Source organism: Corvus hawaiiensis, chromosome 3 (assembly GCF_020740725.1).
Source record: "Corvus hawaiiensis isolate bCorHaw1 chromosome 3, bCorHaw1.pri.cur, whole genome shotgun sequence".
NCBI classification, from domain to species: Eukaryota; Metazoa; Chordata; class Aves; order Passeriformes; family Corvidae; genus Corvus; species Corvus hawaiiensis.
The window spans coordinates 1,448,898-1,463,040 of record NC_063215.1 but is presented as its reverse complement, the minus strand read 5'-3'; the positions used below and the strand labels follow the sequence as shown (position 1 = coordinate 1,463,040).

The 14,143-nt window shown below is 58.7% G+C and overlaps 1 protein-coding gene across 3 annotated transcripts; it reads left to right on the top strand.

Annotated features, from left to right (window-relative positions):
* The first annotated feature begins 2,515 nt into the window (after positions 1 to 2,515).
* STMN4 (stathmin 4) lies at positions 2,516 to 13,569 on the top strand. 3 transcript variants are annotated; one of them, XM_048298920.1, is made up of 7 exons: positions 2,532 to 2,615; positions 4,420 to 4,499; positions 6,621 to 6,678; positions 9,590 to 9,685; positions 10,592 to 10,797; positions 10,884 to 11,075; positions 11,714 to 12,131. In XM_048298920.1, the coding sequence occupies exons 2-7, from the start codon at positions 4,497 to 4,499 to the stop codon at positions 11,840 to 11,842; spliced, it is 684 nt and encodes a 227-aa protein (XP_048154877.1). In that variant the 5' UTR covers positions 2,532 to 2,615; positions 4,420 to 4,496; the 3' UTR covers positions 11,843 to 12,131. The 3 variants fall into 3 exon arrangements, with proteins under 3 accessions (XP_048154874.1, XP_048154875.1, XP_048154877.1); XM_048298917.1 differs by lacking the exon at positions 4,420 to 4,499 and having other exon boundaries at positions 2,516 to 2,615; XM_048298918.1 differs by lacking the exons at positions 4,420 to 4,499; positions 11,714 to 12,131 and adding an exon at positions 12,138 to 13,569 and having other exon boundaries at positions 2,518 to 2,615.
* The last annotated feature ends 574 nt before the right edge of the window (positions 13,570 to 14,143 follow it).

Here is a 14,143-nt window from a genome sequence, read left to right as displayed (position 1 = left end):
GGAATTCCTTCCCAAGATCCCACCCCAGGCTCCCCTTTCCCACTGGGAAGCCATTCCCTGTTTCCTGCCCCTCCAGCCTTTATCCCAAATCCCAAATTCCAGCTCTCGTGGAGCCCCTTTAGGCTCGGGAGCAGCTCCTCCAACCTGGAGCTGCATCCCACGGATCCCGGGAGTGCTTTGGCGCCTATGGAAAAGGGATGACATCCCACGGTTCCCATCTCCCTGGGGACTCCCCACTTTCCACGGCCTCCTTTTCCCGAGCTTCCTTCAGTCGGGATCAGCACGCGCCGTTGGGAAAAAAGAATTCCAGGCGTTGGAGCATCCCGGGTGGAGTGGGACAATCCTTAGGGATGGCAGCCACCAAGTGTTCCCGGCTCCAGGGGATGATCCCAAGCTCCATCCCTAAAAAACACGGAGGGGGACACGGAGCCACCTCCAGGTGTGACCCTCCCAGTGCTCCCAGCACCATTCCCAGCTCCAATTGATCCATGGCCACTAAGGGGGACAGGGATGGGGTGGCGCCCAGAGCCAGGATCATGGGAAGAGCCCATGGATTCAGGGAATCTCAAAGGAGCCGCCGGTGCCAGGCACGGCCGGGACGTCCCCGGAGCCACTCAAGGGCTCTTTGTCCCCAGTTTGGCCACTGGGATTTGACCCTTTCCTGGCTTTTGTCCCTCTGGAATGTGCTCCAATCCCAATCCCTCCACAGCACATCCCAAAGGAATCCTGAATCCTGCCTGCACGGAACTTTCCCAGCAGGGAAAGGGTGGGAAAGGATCCTTTGGGAGCCCGGGAGGATCCTTTGGGGATTTCAGCAGGATCCCATCCCATTCCACTCCAGGGACACTTTCCCCTATCCCAGATTTCTCCAAGCCCCATCCAACCTGGAATCGAACATTCCAGAGCCGAAATATGCAATTCCCCCCCAATTCCAACCAGGCCATCCTGTCCTTCCTGATGTCCTTCCCCCAAACCCACCCTAAATCCCTTTTCCAGAGGGATCCATGTTCCCAAACCCCTCCCAGCGTTCTGTGTGTAATGGAGAAACCCAGAGCCTAAAAATACCGGGATGATTCCCAGAGGTGCCAGGCGTGTGACCGCATCCGCCGGCGGAAAATAGGCCGGGATGAGGCGGATTTGGGGAAGGAGAGCCGGAATTTGGGAAGGACTCGGCACTCCGGAGGTGCTCTTGTTTCACCCGCATTCCCTGGAGCCTCCGCTCGCCCCAGGAACGGCCCCTAAATAGTTCTGGGATCTGGGACTCGGCCTCTCCGTGTTCCCATGGCCCGGATTGGGAATGGAGGAGGATGAGTCTGGGTGGGAATTTGGGGCTGGGAATGGGTCAGGATGGGATTGGGACATGTCCCGGGGCTGGGAGGGTGGAGGGGACACCTCAGTGTCCCTCAGGATGGACAGGACATCCCATTGTCCCCCATATTGGTGTCACCCCATTGTCCCCCCTGGGTGGACAGGACATCCCATTGTCCCCAAATTTTGGAGATGTCACCCCACTGTCCCCCAGGATGGAGGGGCCACCTCACTGTCCCCCCTATATCGCTGTCACCCCACTGTCCCCCCATATCGCTGTCACCCCATTGTCCCCCATATCGCTGTCACCCCACTGTCCCCCCATATCGCTGTCACCCCATTGTCCCCCATATCGCTGTCACCCCATTGTCCCCCCATATCGATGTCACCCCATTGTCCCCCATATCGCTGTCACCCCACTGTCCCCCCATATCGCTGTCACTCCACTGTCCCCCCATATTGCTGTCACCCCATTGTCCCCCATATCGCTGTCACCCCATTGTCCCCCATATCGCTGTCACCCCATTGTCCCCCCATATCGATGTCACCCCATTGTCCCCCATATTGCTGTCACCCCATTGTCCCCCCATATCGATGTCACCCCATTGTCCCCCATATCGCTGTCACCCCACTGTCCCCCCCATATCGCTGTCACCCCATTGTCCCCCATATCGCTGTCACCCCACTGTCCCCCCATATCGCTGTCACCCCATTGTCCCCCATATCGCTGTCACCCCACTATCCCCCCATATCGCTGTCACCCCATTGTCCCCCATATCGCTGTCACCCCACTGTCCCCCCATATCGCTGTCACCCCATTGTCCCCCAAATTTGGGGCGCACCCCGATGTCCCCGCGATGTGACAGGAGGGGACCAGGGACACTTTGCCCCCCCCGCGACGCCCCAGGCCCCCCCAAACCCCTCCGTGTCCCTTTGTCACTTTGTCCCTCTCCAGCTCTGTCCTGCTCTGGATCCAACCTTTCATTCCATGCTCTCTTCCCAATCCAACCCTCCACCCCAAATCCCTCTTTTTTTGGCCCAAATCCCCCCTTTTTTTATCCCCCTTGATTTTTCCATCCATCCTTTTTTTTTTTATCCATCCTTTTTTTTTCTTCGCTGCTCCAACCCCAAAATAGCTGCGGGCTGTGACGTCACCGGGCGGGGCCCTCATTCGCACGGGATCTCGACCAATCAGCGGCCTCGGCGATGATGTCATGGGGGGCGCTGGGGACCCCCCGCCCGGGATGCTCCAAAGCCGCGTTAAAGGAGCCGGGAGAGCGCCAGGAGCAGCGCGACCACCGCCGTGGGTGAGTCCGGCGGGCTCCGCTGGAATTTTGGGGGGAATTTTTTGGGAATTTTGGCGGGTTCGGTTCACGGCAGGAGGGCTCGGATGGATTTGAGAGTGGTGGTGGTTGATGGATGGGAGTGGGGTTTGTAGGGGGGAAAAGGTTTTGGGGAGGGGGGGGTTTCGCTCTGGATGTCGCGGTGGGGTCGTGGCCACTCTTTTGTCCCCCTGGACACCCCGAGGGGTCCCCATCCCTTTTGGGGTGCTCGTCCCGCTCTTCCCGGGGCGTTTTCCAGCCACCTGGAATTCGCCCTTATCCCGCTCCTGCTGGAGACCTCCCCCGCCCCATCCTCATCCTCATCCTCGGCTGCCGCCCCCAATTTGGGATGGGGGATCAGCGTCCTCGGGGGGGCTCCGCATCCCCAGAACTCCCCAGGGATCCTCACCCCCAGCATTCCCAGAATTCCTAGAATTTTCCTGGGATCCGCATCCCCCACCCCCAGAATTCTTGGGGGACACCCCCCCCCCCCGCCTTCCCAGTAACCTCTGGGACCCCCATTTCAGCATCCCTGAGGGACCCGCATCCCCCGAAATCCCGGGATTCTGCACCCTCAAAACCTTCGGGGGACTCGAACCCCTCGAAATCCCGGGATTCTGCACCCTCAAAACCCGAACCCCCCGAAATCCCAGGATTTCTGCCCCCCAGCATCCTCGGAGACCCGAATTCCCGGGGCGGACCTGCTCCCTCTGCATTCCCGGGATCCCGCCCTCCCCTCCCAGCCCGAATTTTTGGGAGACCCTCACCCCGTTATCCTGGGAGGACCTCCAGCATTCCCGGGATTTTGCTACCGCCGCGCCCCTGGGAACCCCTCGGGGGCTGCGCGGCCGCACCCAGAGCCCCCCAAAAATGTGGGAGAGAAGCCCCCCCGAGGGCAGGACCCGAATTCCCGCTGGTGGCAGCAGCCGCTGGAATTTTTATTCCAGGGAAAGGGAAAAAGCCAGGGGGAGGGAGGGAGGGAGGGAGAAGGCGCTGCCATCCCGCTTTTCCCCCTCTGGAGCCTCCCAAGCTTCCAGGAGCGAATGGGAAGCCCCCGCATCCCCTTCCCATTTTTCCATCCCCTCCTTCCATCGCCGGCTGCTTTTTCCAGGGAAAAAATGGGAGATGGGAGGGGGCTTTCCCTTGGAATTCAGGCTGGGAAAAGGGGGTGCAGCCCTTTGGGGGGGTGGATCGGGATCCCTCTCCCTGCCACGTGCGCCTGGCCGAGAATGGGATCGCGTGGTCGGGAATGGGATCGTGTGATCGGGAATGGGATTGCCTGACTGGAAATGGGATCACCTCAGTGGGATTGGGATCGCGTGGTCGGGAATGGGATCATGTGATCGGGAATGGGATTGCCTGACTGGTAATGGGATCACCTCAGTGGGATTGGGATCGCGTGGTCGGGAATGGGATCGTTCCATCTGCGCTGGGATCTGGGGCAGACAGCGACAGGTCCCCAACCACGCCCCGTTCCCGTCGGGAATGGGGCAGGGAGAGAATTCCCTCCTCCAAACGCCTGGAAGAGCGTCCCCATCCAGGCAGGAACAGGGCTGGACCACTCCCCTCCCATCCAGCCGTATCCATAGGGATGGATCCCATTTTCCATCCGTCCTGGCTCTGGTGGGCGATCCCTACGTTTTATCCTGTGGGAGCGCCACGTGAGGTTTGGGGAATGGGCACGGAATGCCAGCAGATCCCAGGGAAAACCGGGATTTGGGGTGGGAATGCCGGCAGCAGGGAGGCAGGAGTCCGGCAATCACTTCCAGCCGGGTTATCCATCCTCCAGGAATCCTCCAGGAATCCATCGGAGCATCCCCACTCGATCCCGACCGGCCCCGCCCCGGGGGGCACCTGGAATAGGAGATGGTGATCCCAGTTGGATATTCCCACATTTCCTCCCTCTTCCCACTCCCAGCAAGCCCTGGAAGCTGTGGCCGGGTTCTTTTTGGGATCCCCGGGGCAGATCCCAGCAGGATTGGGAGGATGAAGGCTGGGATTTCTCGGGATGGGTGGGGCGTGGTGCAGCCCTGGAATGCTCATTCCCTAGGGAGCTGCAGGCATTTAAGGATCCCCGTTTTAAAGGAGGCATTTGGGGATCAAAATCCGGGGAAAATCCCCAAATCCCACTTCATTCCCTGCTTTGGTGCAGCTGGGAAGGGCGTTTCCACCGGGAATGCCACCCAAAACCCCTGGGAAAGAGGAACAGCCTGGATTATCCCGGTTTTCATGACTCCCCATTCCCATTCCGAGCCCTGGCGGTGGGTGGGGTGTCCTGGGAATGCTCCTAAATCCATGGAGACCCCGGGAAGGATCCCAGTGGGATGCGGGAGAGGATCCTGGAGCATCAGTAGGGGCAATTTGAGGACTGAGAATCTCAGGACAGGAGTGGGGGGAACTGGAGGGGGAATTTGGGATAGACCAGGGCTGGGAGGGGTCCAGGTGTGCCCAGGTGTGCCCAGGTGTGTCCGTGTGTGGCTCCCGGCACGTGTCCTCACACGTGTGGGTTGGGAATATGGAGGTGGGAAGGGCTGCGTGTGCCAGGAACATCCCACGGGATGCGTCCATCATCCCGGTGTGTGCCCGTCCCATCCCATCCCATCCCATCCCATCCCATCCCATCCCATCCCATCCCATCCCATCCCATCCCATCATTGCAGCATGTTCCCATCCCATCATCCCAGTGTGTTCCCATCCTATTCCACTGTGTTCCCATCCCATCCCAACATTGTTCCCATTCCATTCCATCACACCAGTGTGTTCCCATTATCCCATTCCATCACACCAGTGTGTTCCCATCCCATTATCCCGGTGCATTCCCGTCCCATCCCATCATCCCAGTGTGTTGCCATTATCCCATCCCATCCCATCCCATCCCATTATTCCAGTGTGTTCCTGTCTCATCCCATCATCCCAGTGTGTTCCCATTCCATCACATCCCAGTGTGTTCCCATCCCGTTATCCTGGTGTGTTCCTATCCCATCCCATCCCATCCCATCCCATCCCATCCCATTATCCCGGTGTGTTCCCGTCCCATCCCATTATCCCAGTGTGTTCCCATCCCATCACATCCCAGTGTGTTCTCATCACATCCCAGTGTGTTCCTATCCCATAATCCCAGTGTGTTCCTATCCCATAATCCCAGTGTGTTCCCGTCACATCCCAGTGTGTTCCCATCCCATAATCCCAGTGTGTTCCCGTCACATCCCAGTATGTTCCCATCCCATTATCCCACTGTGTTCCTGTCCCATCACACCAATGTGTTCCCATCCTCCCAGTGGGTTCTTATCCCATCCCATCCCATCCCATCCCATCCCATCCCATCCCATCCCATCTCATCTGATCCCAACATCCCACCATCCCAGTGTGTTCCCATCCCATCATCCCAGTGTGTTCCCATCCTATTCCACTGTGTTCCCATTATCCCGTCCCATCTCATCCCCACACTGTTCCCATCCCATTCCATCACACCAGTGTGTTCTCATTACCCCATCCCATTCCCCCGTGTGTTCCCATCCCATCATCCCAGCGTGTTCCCATCCCATCTCATTGTCCCAGTGTGTCCCCATCCCATCCCATCCCATCCCATCCCATCCCATCCCATCCCGTCCCATCCCGTCCCGTCCTGTCCCATCCCATCCCAGTGTATCCCTATCCCATTATCCCAGTGCATTCCCGTCCCATCCCATAATCCCAGTGTGTTCCCATCCCATTGTCCCAGTGTGTCCCCATCCCATCCCATCCCATCCCATCCCATCCCATCCCATCCCATCATCCCAGTGTGTTCCCATCCCATCCCATTGTCCCAGTGCATTCCCATCCCATCATTCTGGTGCATTCCCATCCCATCCGATCCCATCATCCCACTGTGCTCCCATCCCATCCCATCCCATCCCATCCCATCTCATCCCATCCCATCATCCCAGTCTGTTCCCATCATCCCATTCCCAGGATCCTGCCACTGACCTGATCCCTTCCTTCCCTCCGCAGGCCCCAGCATCGCTCTTCCTGCAGAATTCCAAGGATTTCCTCGCCATGACTCTGGCCGGTACGACACCCCCACCCTGGCACCCCAAACTGGGCCGGTCCCATCCCAAGGTTTCCTGGGCTCATCCCTGCCCTGGAATGTTCCCGGCATCCCAGTGGTGACAAACTGGGATCGACAGCCCCAGACGATCCCAAGTGCTTCCCGTTTTCCCTTTGCACATCTGGATCCTCAGCTCATCCTGCTTGGAACATCTGGGGCCAGCCACCATTCCCGACCCCACCCCTTCCCTGGAATGTGGAAATCCCCCCATCCCTCTGAACCCAATCCCAACCCTTCCCTGGCACATGGAAGTCCCTCCATTCCTTTTTCCTCCATCCCAAAACTTTCCCTGGCACATGGAAGTCCTCTCACCCTTCTGATCCCAATCCCAACCCTTCCCTGGCACATGGAAGTCCCCAATCCCTGTGATCCCAATCCCACTCCTTCCCTGGCACATGGAAGTCCCCAATCCCTGTGATCCCAATCCCAGCCCTTCCCTGGCACATGGAAGTCCCCAATCCCTGTGATCCCAATCCCACTCCTTCCCTGGCACATGGAAGTCCCCAATCCCTGTGATCCCAATCCCACCCCTTCCCTGGCACATGGAAGTCCCCAGTCCCTGTGATCCCAATCCCAGCCCTTCCCTGGCACATGGAAGTCCCCAGTCCCTGTGATCCCGATCCCACCCCTTCCCTAGCACATGGAAGTCCCCAATCCCTGTGATCCCAATCCCACCCCTTCCCTGGCACATGGAAGTCCCCAATCCCTGTGATCCCAATCCCACTCCTTCCCTGGCACATGGAAGTCCCCAGTCCCTGTGATCCCAATCCCAGCCCTTCCCTGGCACATGGAAGTCCCCAGTCCCTGTGATCCCGATCCCAGCCCTTCCCTGGCACATGGAAGTCCCCAGTCCCTGTGATCCCAATCCCACCCCTTCCCTGGCACATGGAAGTCCCCAGTCCCTGTGATCCCAATCCCAGCCCTTCCCTGGCACATGGAAGTCCCCAATCCCTGTGATCCCAATCCCAGCCCTTCCCTAGCACATGGAAGTCCCCAATCCCTGTGATCCCAATCCCACCCCTTCCCTGGCACATGGAAGTCCCCAATCCCTCTGATCCCGATCCCACTCCTTCCCTGGCACATGGAAGTCCCCAATCCCTGTGATCCCAATCCCACCCCTTCCCTGGCACATGGAAGTCCCCAGTCCCTGTGATCCCAATCCCAGCCCTTCCCTGGCACATGGAAGTCCCCAATCCCTGTGATCCCAATCCCACCCCTTCCCTAGCACATGGAAGTCCCCAATCCCTGTGATCCCAATCCCACCCCTTCCCTAGCACATGGAAGTCCCCAATCCCTGTGATCCCAATCCCACCCCTTCCCTAGCACATGGAAGTCCCCAATCCCTGTGATCCCGATCCCACCCCTTCCCTAGCACATGGAAGTCCTCAATCCCTGTGATCCCGATCCCACCCCTTCCCTCGCACATGGAGCAGCTCCCCCATTCCTTTTACCCAAATCCCCCCCTTTCCCTGGCACATGGAAGTCTCCCCACCCCTCTGACCCCAATCCCAATCCTTCCCTGACACGTGGAAGTCCCCCCACCCCTTTTTCCCCCATCCCAACCCCTTCCCTGGCACATGGAGCCCCCCCATTCCTCTGATCCCGATCCCACCCCTTCCCTGGCACATGGAAGTCCCCAATCCCTCTGATCCCAATTCCAACCCCTTCCCTGGCACATGGGAGCCTCCCCATCCCTCTGATCCCGATCCCAGCCCTTCCCTGGCACATGGAGCCCCCCCATCCCTTTTACCCCAATCCCAACCCCTTCCCTGGCACATGGGAGCCCCCCCATCCCTCTGATCCCAATCCCACCCCTTCCCCAGCGCCCGGAGCCTCCCCATCCCTTCTACCCCAATCCCAGCCCGTTCCCTGTCACATGGAAGTCCCTCCATCCCCTTTTTCCCCAATCCCAACACCTTTCCTGGCACAAGAACTTTCCCCCATCCCTTTTACCCCAATCCCACCCTTTTCCTGTCGCAGGGCAGTCCCCCATCCCTCTGATCCCAATCCCAGCCTTTTCCTGGCACATGGAGCCCCCCCATCCCTCTGATCCCAATCCCAGCCTTTTCCTGGCACATGGAGCCCCCCCATCCCTCTGATCCCAATCCCAGCCCTTCCCTGGCACATGGAGCCCCCCCATCCCTCTGATCCCAATTCCAACCCCTTCCCTGGCACATGGAGCCCCCCCATCCCTCTGATCCCAATCCCAGCCCTTCCCTGGCACATGGAGCCCCCCCATCCCTCTGATCCCAATCCCAGCCCTTCCCTGGCACATGGAGCCCCCCCATCCCTGTGATCCCAATCCCACCCCTTCCGCAGCACGTGGAAGTCTCCCCATCCCTTTTTCCCCAATCCCAGCCCATTCCCTGTCACACGGGAGCCCCTCCCCCATCCCTCCGATCCTGATCCCACCCCTTCCCTGACACTGAGCAATCCCCTCATCCCTCTGATCCCGATCCCAATGCCACACATTCCCCAGCACGTGGAAGTCTCCGCATCCGTCTGATCCTGATCCCACCCATTCCCTGACATGGAGCAATCCCCCCATCCCTCTGATCCCAATCCCAAAGCTTTCCTGAGATGTGGCAGCCCCCTCATCTCTCTGATCCCAATCCCAACCACTTGCCTTCCACATGGAGCCCTCCCATCCCTCTGATCCCAATCCCAGCCCTTCCCTGGAATGCGGAGCCCTCCCATCCCTCAGACCCCAGTCCCAAACTCTTCCCTGGCACGGAACCTCTCCCCCATCCCTTTTATCTCAATCCCACCCTTTCCCTGGCACATAAAACCCACTCTGATCCCAATCCCACCCATTCCCTGACACGGAGCAGGCCCCCATCCCTCTGATCCCAATCCCAACGTCTCTTCCCAGCCTACAAGGAGAAGATGAAGGAGCTGCCCCTCGTCTCCCTGTTCTGCTCCTGTTTCCTGTCGGATCCCCTGAACAAGCCCACCTACACCTACGAAGGTGGGACCCCATTCCCAATCCCACTGCAGCTCTGGGAATTCTGGGATCTCCGGGGGGCTCCAATCCCCCCTTGGCATGAATGGGGTCACCCTCAAACCAAGCGCGGTGGCTCCGGAATTTTCTGGGAATTCAGCAGGAGGATGGGTTGGGGTCTGGAGAGGCTTGGGCAGACCCAGCCCTCGCAGCTCTCCCAAATATTCCCAGCTCGGCCCCATGGATGGGTTGGGATCCAGGGGGGCTCTGGCATCCCTTTATCCCATATCCATATTTTTTGGGACCGGGTGATTCATCCCAATCCATGTCCAGAGGCCACGGAATGGGATGTCCAGCCTTGGAGGGGTCCTCCGTGTTTTCCAGGGGGATCTACTCGGGAAAAGGGATAGCAGTCCCATTCCCAAAGCAGGGAGAGATGGAGACATGGGGACATTCCCAGCCCTCAGCTCTCCCAAATATTCCCAGCTTGGCCCCATGGATAGGTTGGGATCCAGGAGGGCTTCATTCCTTCATCCTGGAATGTGGCCTCCATATTTTTCACCTCCAGGTGATTCATCCCAATCCACGTCCAGAGGCGATGGAAGAGCCTTGGGAGGCTCCTCCAGGTTTTCCAGGGGGATCTACACTGGAAAAGGGGTCACAGTCCCATTCCCACTTCCCAAAGCAGGGAGAGATGGAGAGACGGGGACATTCCCAGCCCTCCCAAATATTCCCAGCTCAGCCCCATCCATGGGAATCCTGGAATTTCTACCCCACCCCACCACATCCCCGAACCCCAGGGATGCATTTGGGCTAAATTTGGATGAAATTCATGGACACCAGAAAAGGCGGAATCCCACCGTGAGGGCCATGGGTGTGGAATCCCGGGATGGGAATTCCCGGCGCTCATTCCATGCCCTTTTCCCCACCCAGACACGGTGGACCTGACCTGGTGCGTCATCTCCGACATGGAAGTGATCGAGCTCAACAAACGGACCTCGGGCCAATCCTTCGAGGTCATCCTGAAGCCTCCGTCCTTCGACGGAATTCCGGAATTCAACGCTTCCCTGCCCCGGCGCCGCGACCCTTCCCTGGAGGAGATCCAGAAGAAGCTGGAAGCAGCGGAGGAGAGGAGAAAGGTGGGTGCGACACCCAGTAAATTCCCCCCGGTTTTGGGTTGGGAAGAGGTGGCTTTATCCCGGGAATGTCCCCATGGTGTCCCCAGTACCAGGAGGCGGAGCTGCTGAAGCACCTGGCGGAAAAGCGGGAGCACGAGCGGGAAGTGATCCAGAAGGCCATCGAGGAGAACAACAACTTCATCAAGATGGCCAAGGAGAAGCTGGCGCAGAAGATGGAATCCAACAAGGAAAACCGCGAGGCCCATCTGGCGGCCATGTTGGAGCGCCTCCAGGAGAAGGTGAGAGCCCGGAAAAGAGGGATTGGGATGGGTTGGGATATTCGGGATATTGGGGTGGCACCACCAAAGAGGGGCTCCCGCTTCCATTCCCATCCAGGTGCAGCATCCCACTGGGAGGGGGGGTCCTGACCGGGTGGATCCGTAGGCTTGGGAGTGGTCGGAGAGTTGGGATCTGGGTCTTGTCCATGGACAAGCAAAGTCCTTCCTTTTCCCATGTTCCGCTGTGATGGGACACAGAATCCCAGGAATCACGGAATCCCAGGATGGTTGGGTTGGAAGGGACCTTTAGGATCATCCAGTTCCACCCCCACCACCTCCCACTATCCCAGGGTGCTCCAAGCCCTGTCCAACCTTTCCTTGGACTATCCCAGGGTGCTCCAAGCCCTGTCCAACCTTTCCTTGGACTATCCCAAGTTGCTCCAAGCCCTGTCCAGCCTTTCCTTAGACACTTCCAGGGATCCAGGGGCAGCCACAGCTTTGCTGGGAATTCCATCCCAGCCACATCCCTGCCCTTGTACTTTTCCCACCTCCGGGCTGGCGGATCTTCCCGTGGTCCCTTCCCATGGATCCGGCAGCTCCCCAGCTCCGTGCTGGGAGCCATTCCCACCTTTCCAGCCCTCTTCTCTCTCCCAAATCAGGTCTGTTCCCAACCTCCGCATGGAAAATCCCACCCTCACCACCTCCAGCTCCCTCCAAAACATCCGGAGCCCGCCCAGTGCCCTTCTCCGAGCGCCTCCGTTGGGGCAGAGGCGGAGAGCGCCAGATAATGCCGGAAAATCCCAGCTAATCCCAGCTCCATGGGGCTTCCCGGGACGGTTGACGTCTCCCTCGTAGCCAGAGGGCGAGGACAAAGTGTCCCCAAGTGCCACCAGCAGCCCTTAAGTGACCCCAGGGGAGGAGAGGACACTGGTGACCCATCCGTGGCGTCCCTCGGGATGAACCTCGTGCCTTCAACCCCTCCGGAGCCGCTGTCCGTGGGGATCCCGGAACCCTGGAATCCGGCTAACGCGTGTCCCTCCTCCCCCCTCCTCCTCCTTCCCCTCCTCCTTCCCAATCCCGCAGGACAAACACGCGGAAGAAGTGAGGAAAAACAAGGAGCTCAAGGAAGAAGCCTCCAGGTAAAGAGGCGCTGCTGGGACTGACAGCTCCGGGGAGGTGCCGGAGGCTTCCGCAGCTCCAGGTCGGAATGATGTGGGAATGGTGGACGTTCCTCTGCTTTCTTTGTTCGTGGATGTGCCGAGTCGAGGGGTGAAGCCATCGGAGTCGTCGTTCCGGGGAGGGTGGGGAGGGAAGGGATGAGGGCGGGATTTGGGATGCCCACCCGGGTGGGTCCCGCGCGCCGCCCGTCAGCCAGGTCTGGAGGGGACAGCCGAGGGCTGAGGAGGTGATCCCCAGGAGAAATCCCGGGAATACGGAGCGGGCGGGGAGGGAATTGTGGGAAAATGTGCGTCGTGTGTGACTTTAATTTGGTGCTGGGCAGGCAGGGCGGGCGGGAATCCCACTGGAGTCTTCTCCATCCAATCCCATCCCATCCCATCCGTGGGCTGCGGCATCTCTTGGTGTCCCTCCCTCCCTTGTTCCTGCCTGGATCTGGGGTCTCTTCCCAGATCCGGCGTTTTTTGCCCTTCCAGCACCGTTTTGGGAAGGGGGAGAAGGCTTCCCCTGTTGGAGGTGGTCAGGGAGTGAAATTCCCTTGCTCCAAAGGTTTTTTCCGGCTGTTGGAGATGCCCAATGATCCTTCCCAAGGGTGACATTGGAAAGCCCCATGAATTCCCAAAGAAACTTTTTTGTAAGAACTTCCCAAAAAATAATCCCGGTGGGAATTCTTGGATGAAATCCCCCTTTCCAGCTGGAAAACCATTGGCTCCCGGCAATGGAGCAACAGGAGAAACCAGGGTGGGGCTGTGGAGACCACGATGGAAGGGATTGGGGAAAATTCAGGGAAAAATTCGGCGGAGAGGATGGAAAAATTCGGTGGGATGGAGCCCTGTGGAGAACAGGGAAAAATATCCATGGGGAACCCCTTGGGGATAGCGGTGGCACCTCCTGGTTACACCAGGGAGGGTGGAAAACCCCCCACTATTCCAGGAGATGTTTTTTGGGAGCTGCCGTGCAATTCCTGGGGCATCTTTGCCTCCAGGAAGGGCTGGAGAAGGAATACTGGATTTTCCAGGGGGTGGGAATTCCCTCCATTCCCAGTTGCCATCCGGAAGCGTTCCCAGTGCCGTGGGACCCCCAAATCCCAACCCAGATGTGAACAAAGGGTTTGGTCTCCGCTATGGCTGGATGAGACATTCCAAGCTCTGATCCAGGTCCGGAGGGAATCACGGCTCTTTCCCGGTGCCAGGAGGTGCCCGCCCGGATCCCGGAGCCCTGGGAGAATCCTGGGAAGGGGAAAAATGGGACTGGGGACGGATTGTGGCGCGAGCTGTCCTTTTTTTGTACACAACGGATGTAAATAAAACTGCCTTGGCCTTTCCTTTGGTTTCCATGATCCCTACCGTGCTTCCCGTGTGGTTTTTTCAGGATCGGGGCATCCTGGAGTCGGGAAAAGGACGAGAGGGAGGGAATTAGGGTGGGAGGCTGGGCTGTTTTCCCCCCCTTCCCCAAAAACCTGGTGGGATTGGAAGATTTGAGCACTCCAAGCTCATTCCATGAAGTTTTCCCATCCCAGACCTGGCGCAGGGAGTTGGATCCCAATTGCGTCCGTGTGCTGGGAGAGGAGGAAACTGGGAGGGAGCTGGATGAGACTGGATGATCCATCAGAATGTCCATGGAATAGGTGAAAAACATGCATTCCTCAGGGCCAGGAGGAGATCCCGGGAATTCCTGCTCCAGCTCCAAGGAGGAAGCAATGGGAGGATTCTTTTCCAAACTTTGCTCCACTGGAAAACAGCACCAAAATTTAGGAGCGGCATTCCCAAAGGTCCAAAGTGTTCGTTCCTCCTGATCCATCCTCTTTGACCTGGGATAAGGAGATCCCGATCCTGGGAATCTTTGAGGTTGGGTGATTCCCATGGGTGTGGGATCAGACAAATCCTGGGAACAGGTTTGGACTTCCCTACGGG

Coding starts and splice junctions, on each gene's coding strand:
- STMN4 (XM_048298917.1), top strand. CDS start 2,523: ATGGGGGGCGCTGGGGACCCCCCGCCCGGGATGCTCCAAAGCCGCGTT. Junction 6,679..9,589: donor CCTCGCCATGACTCTGGCCG/GTACGACACCCC, acceptor GTCTCTTCCCAG/CCTACAAGGAGAAGATGAAG. Junction 9,686..10,591: donor GCCCACCTACACCTACGAAG/GTGGGACCCCAT, acceptor TTCCCCACCCAG/ACACGGTGGACCTGACCTGG.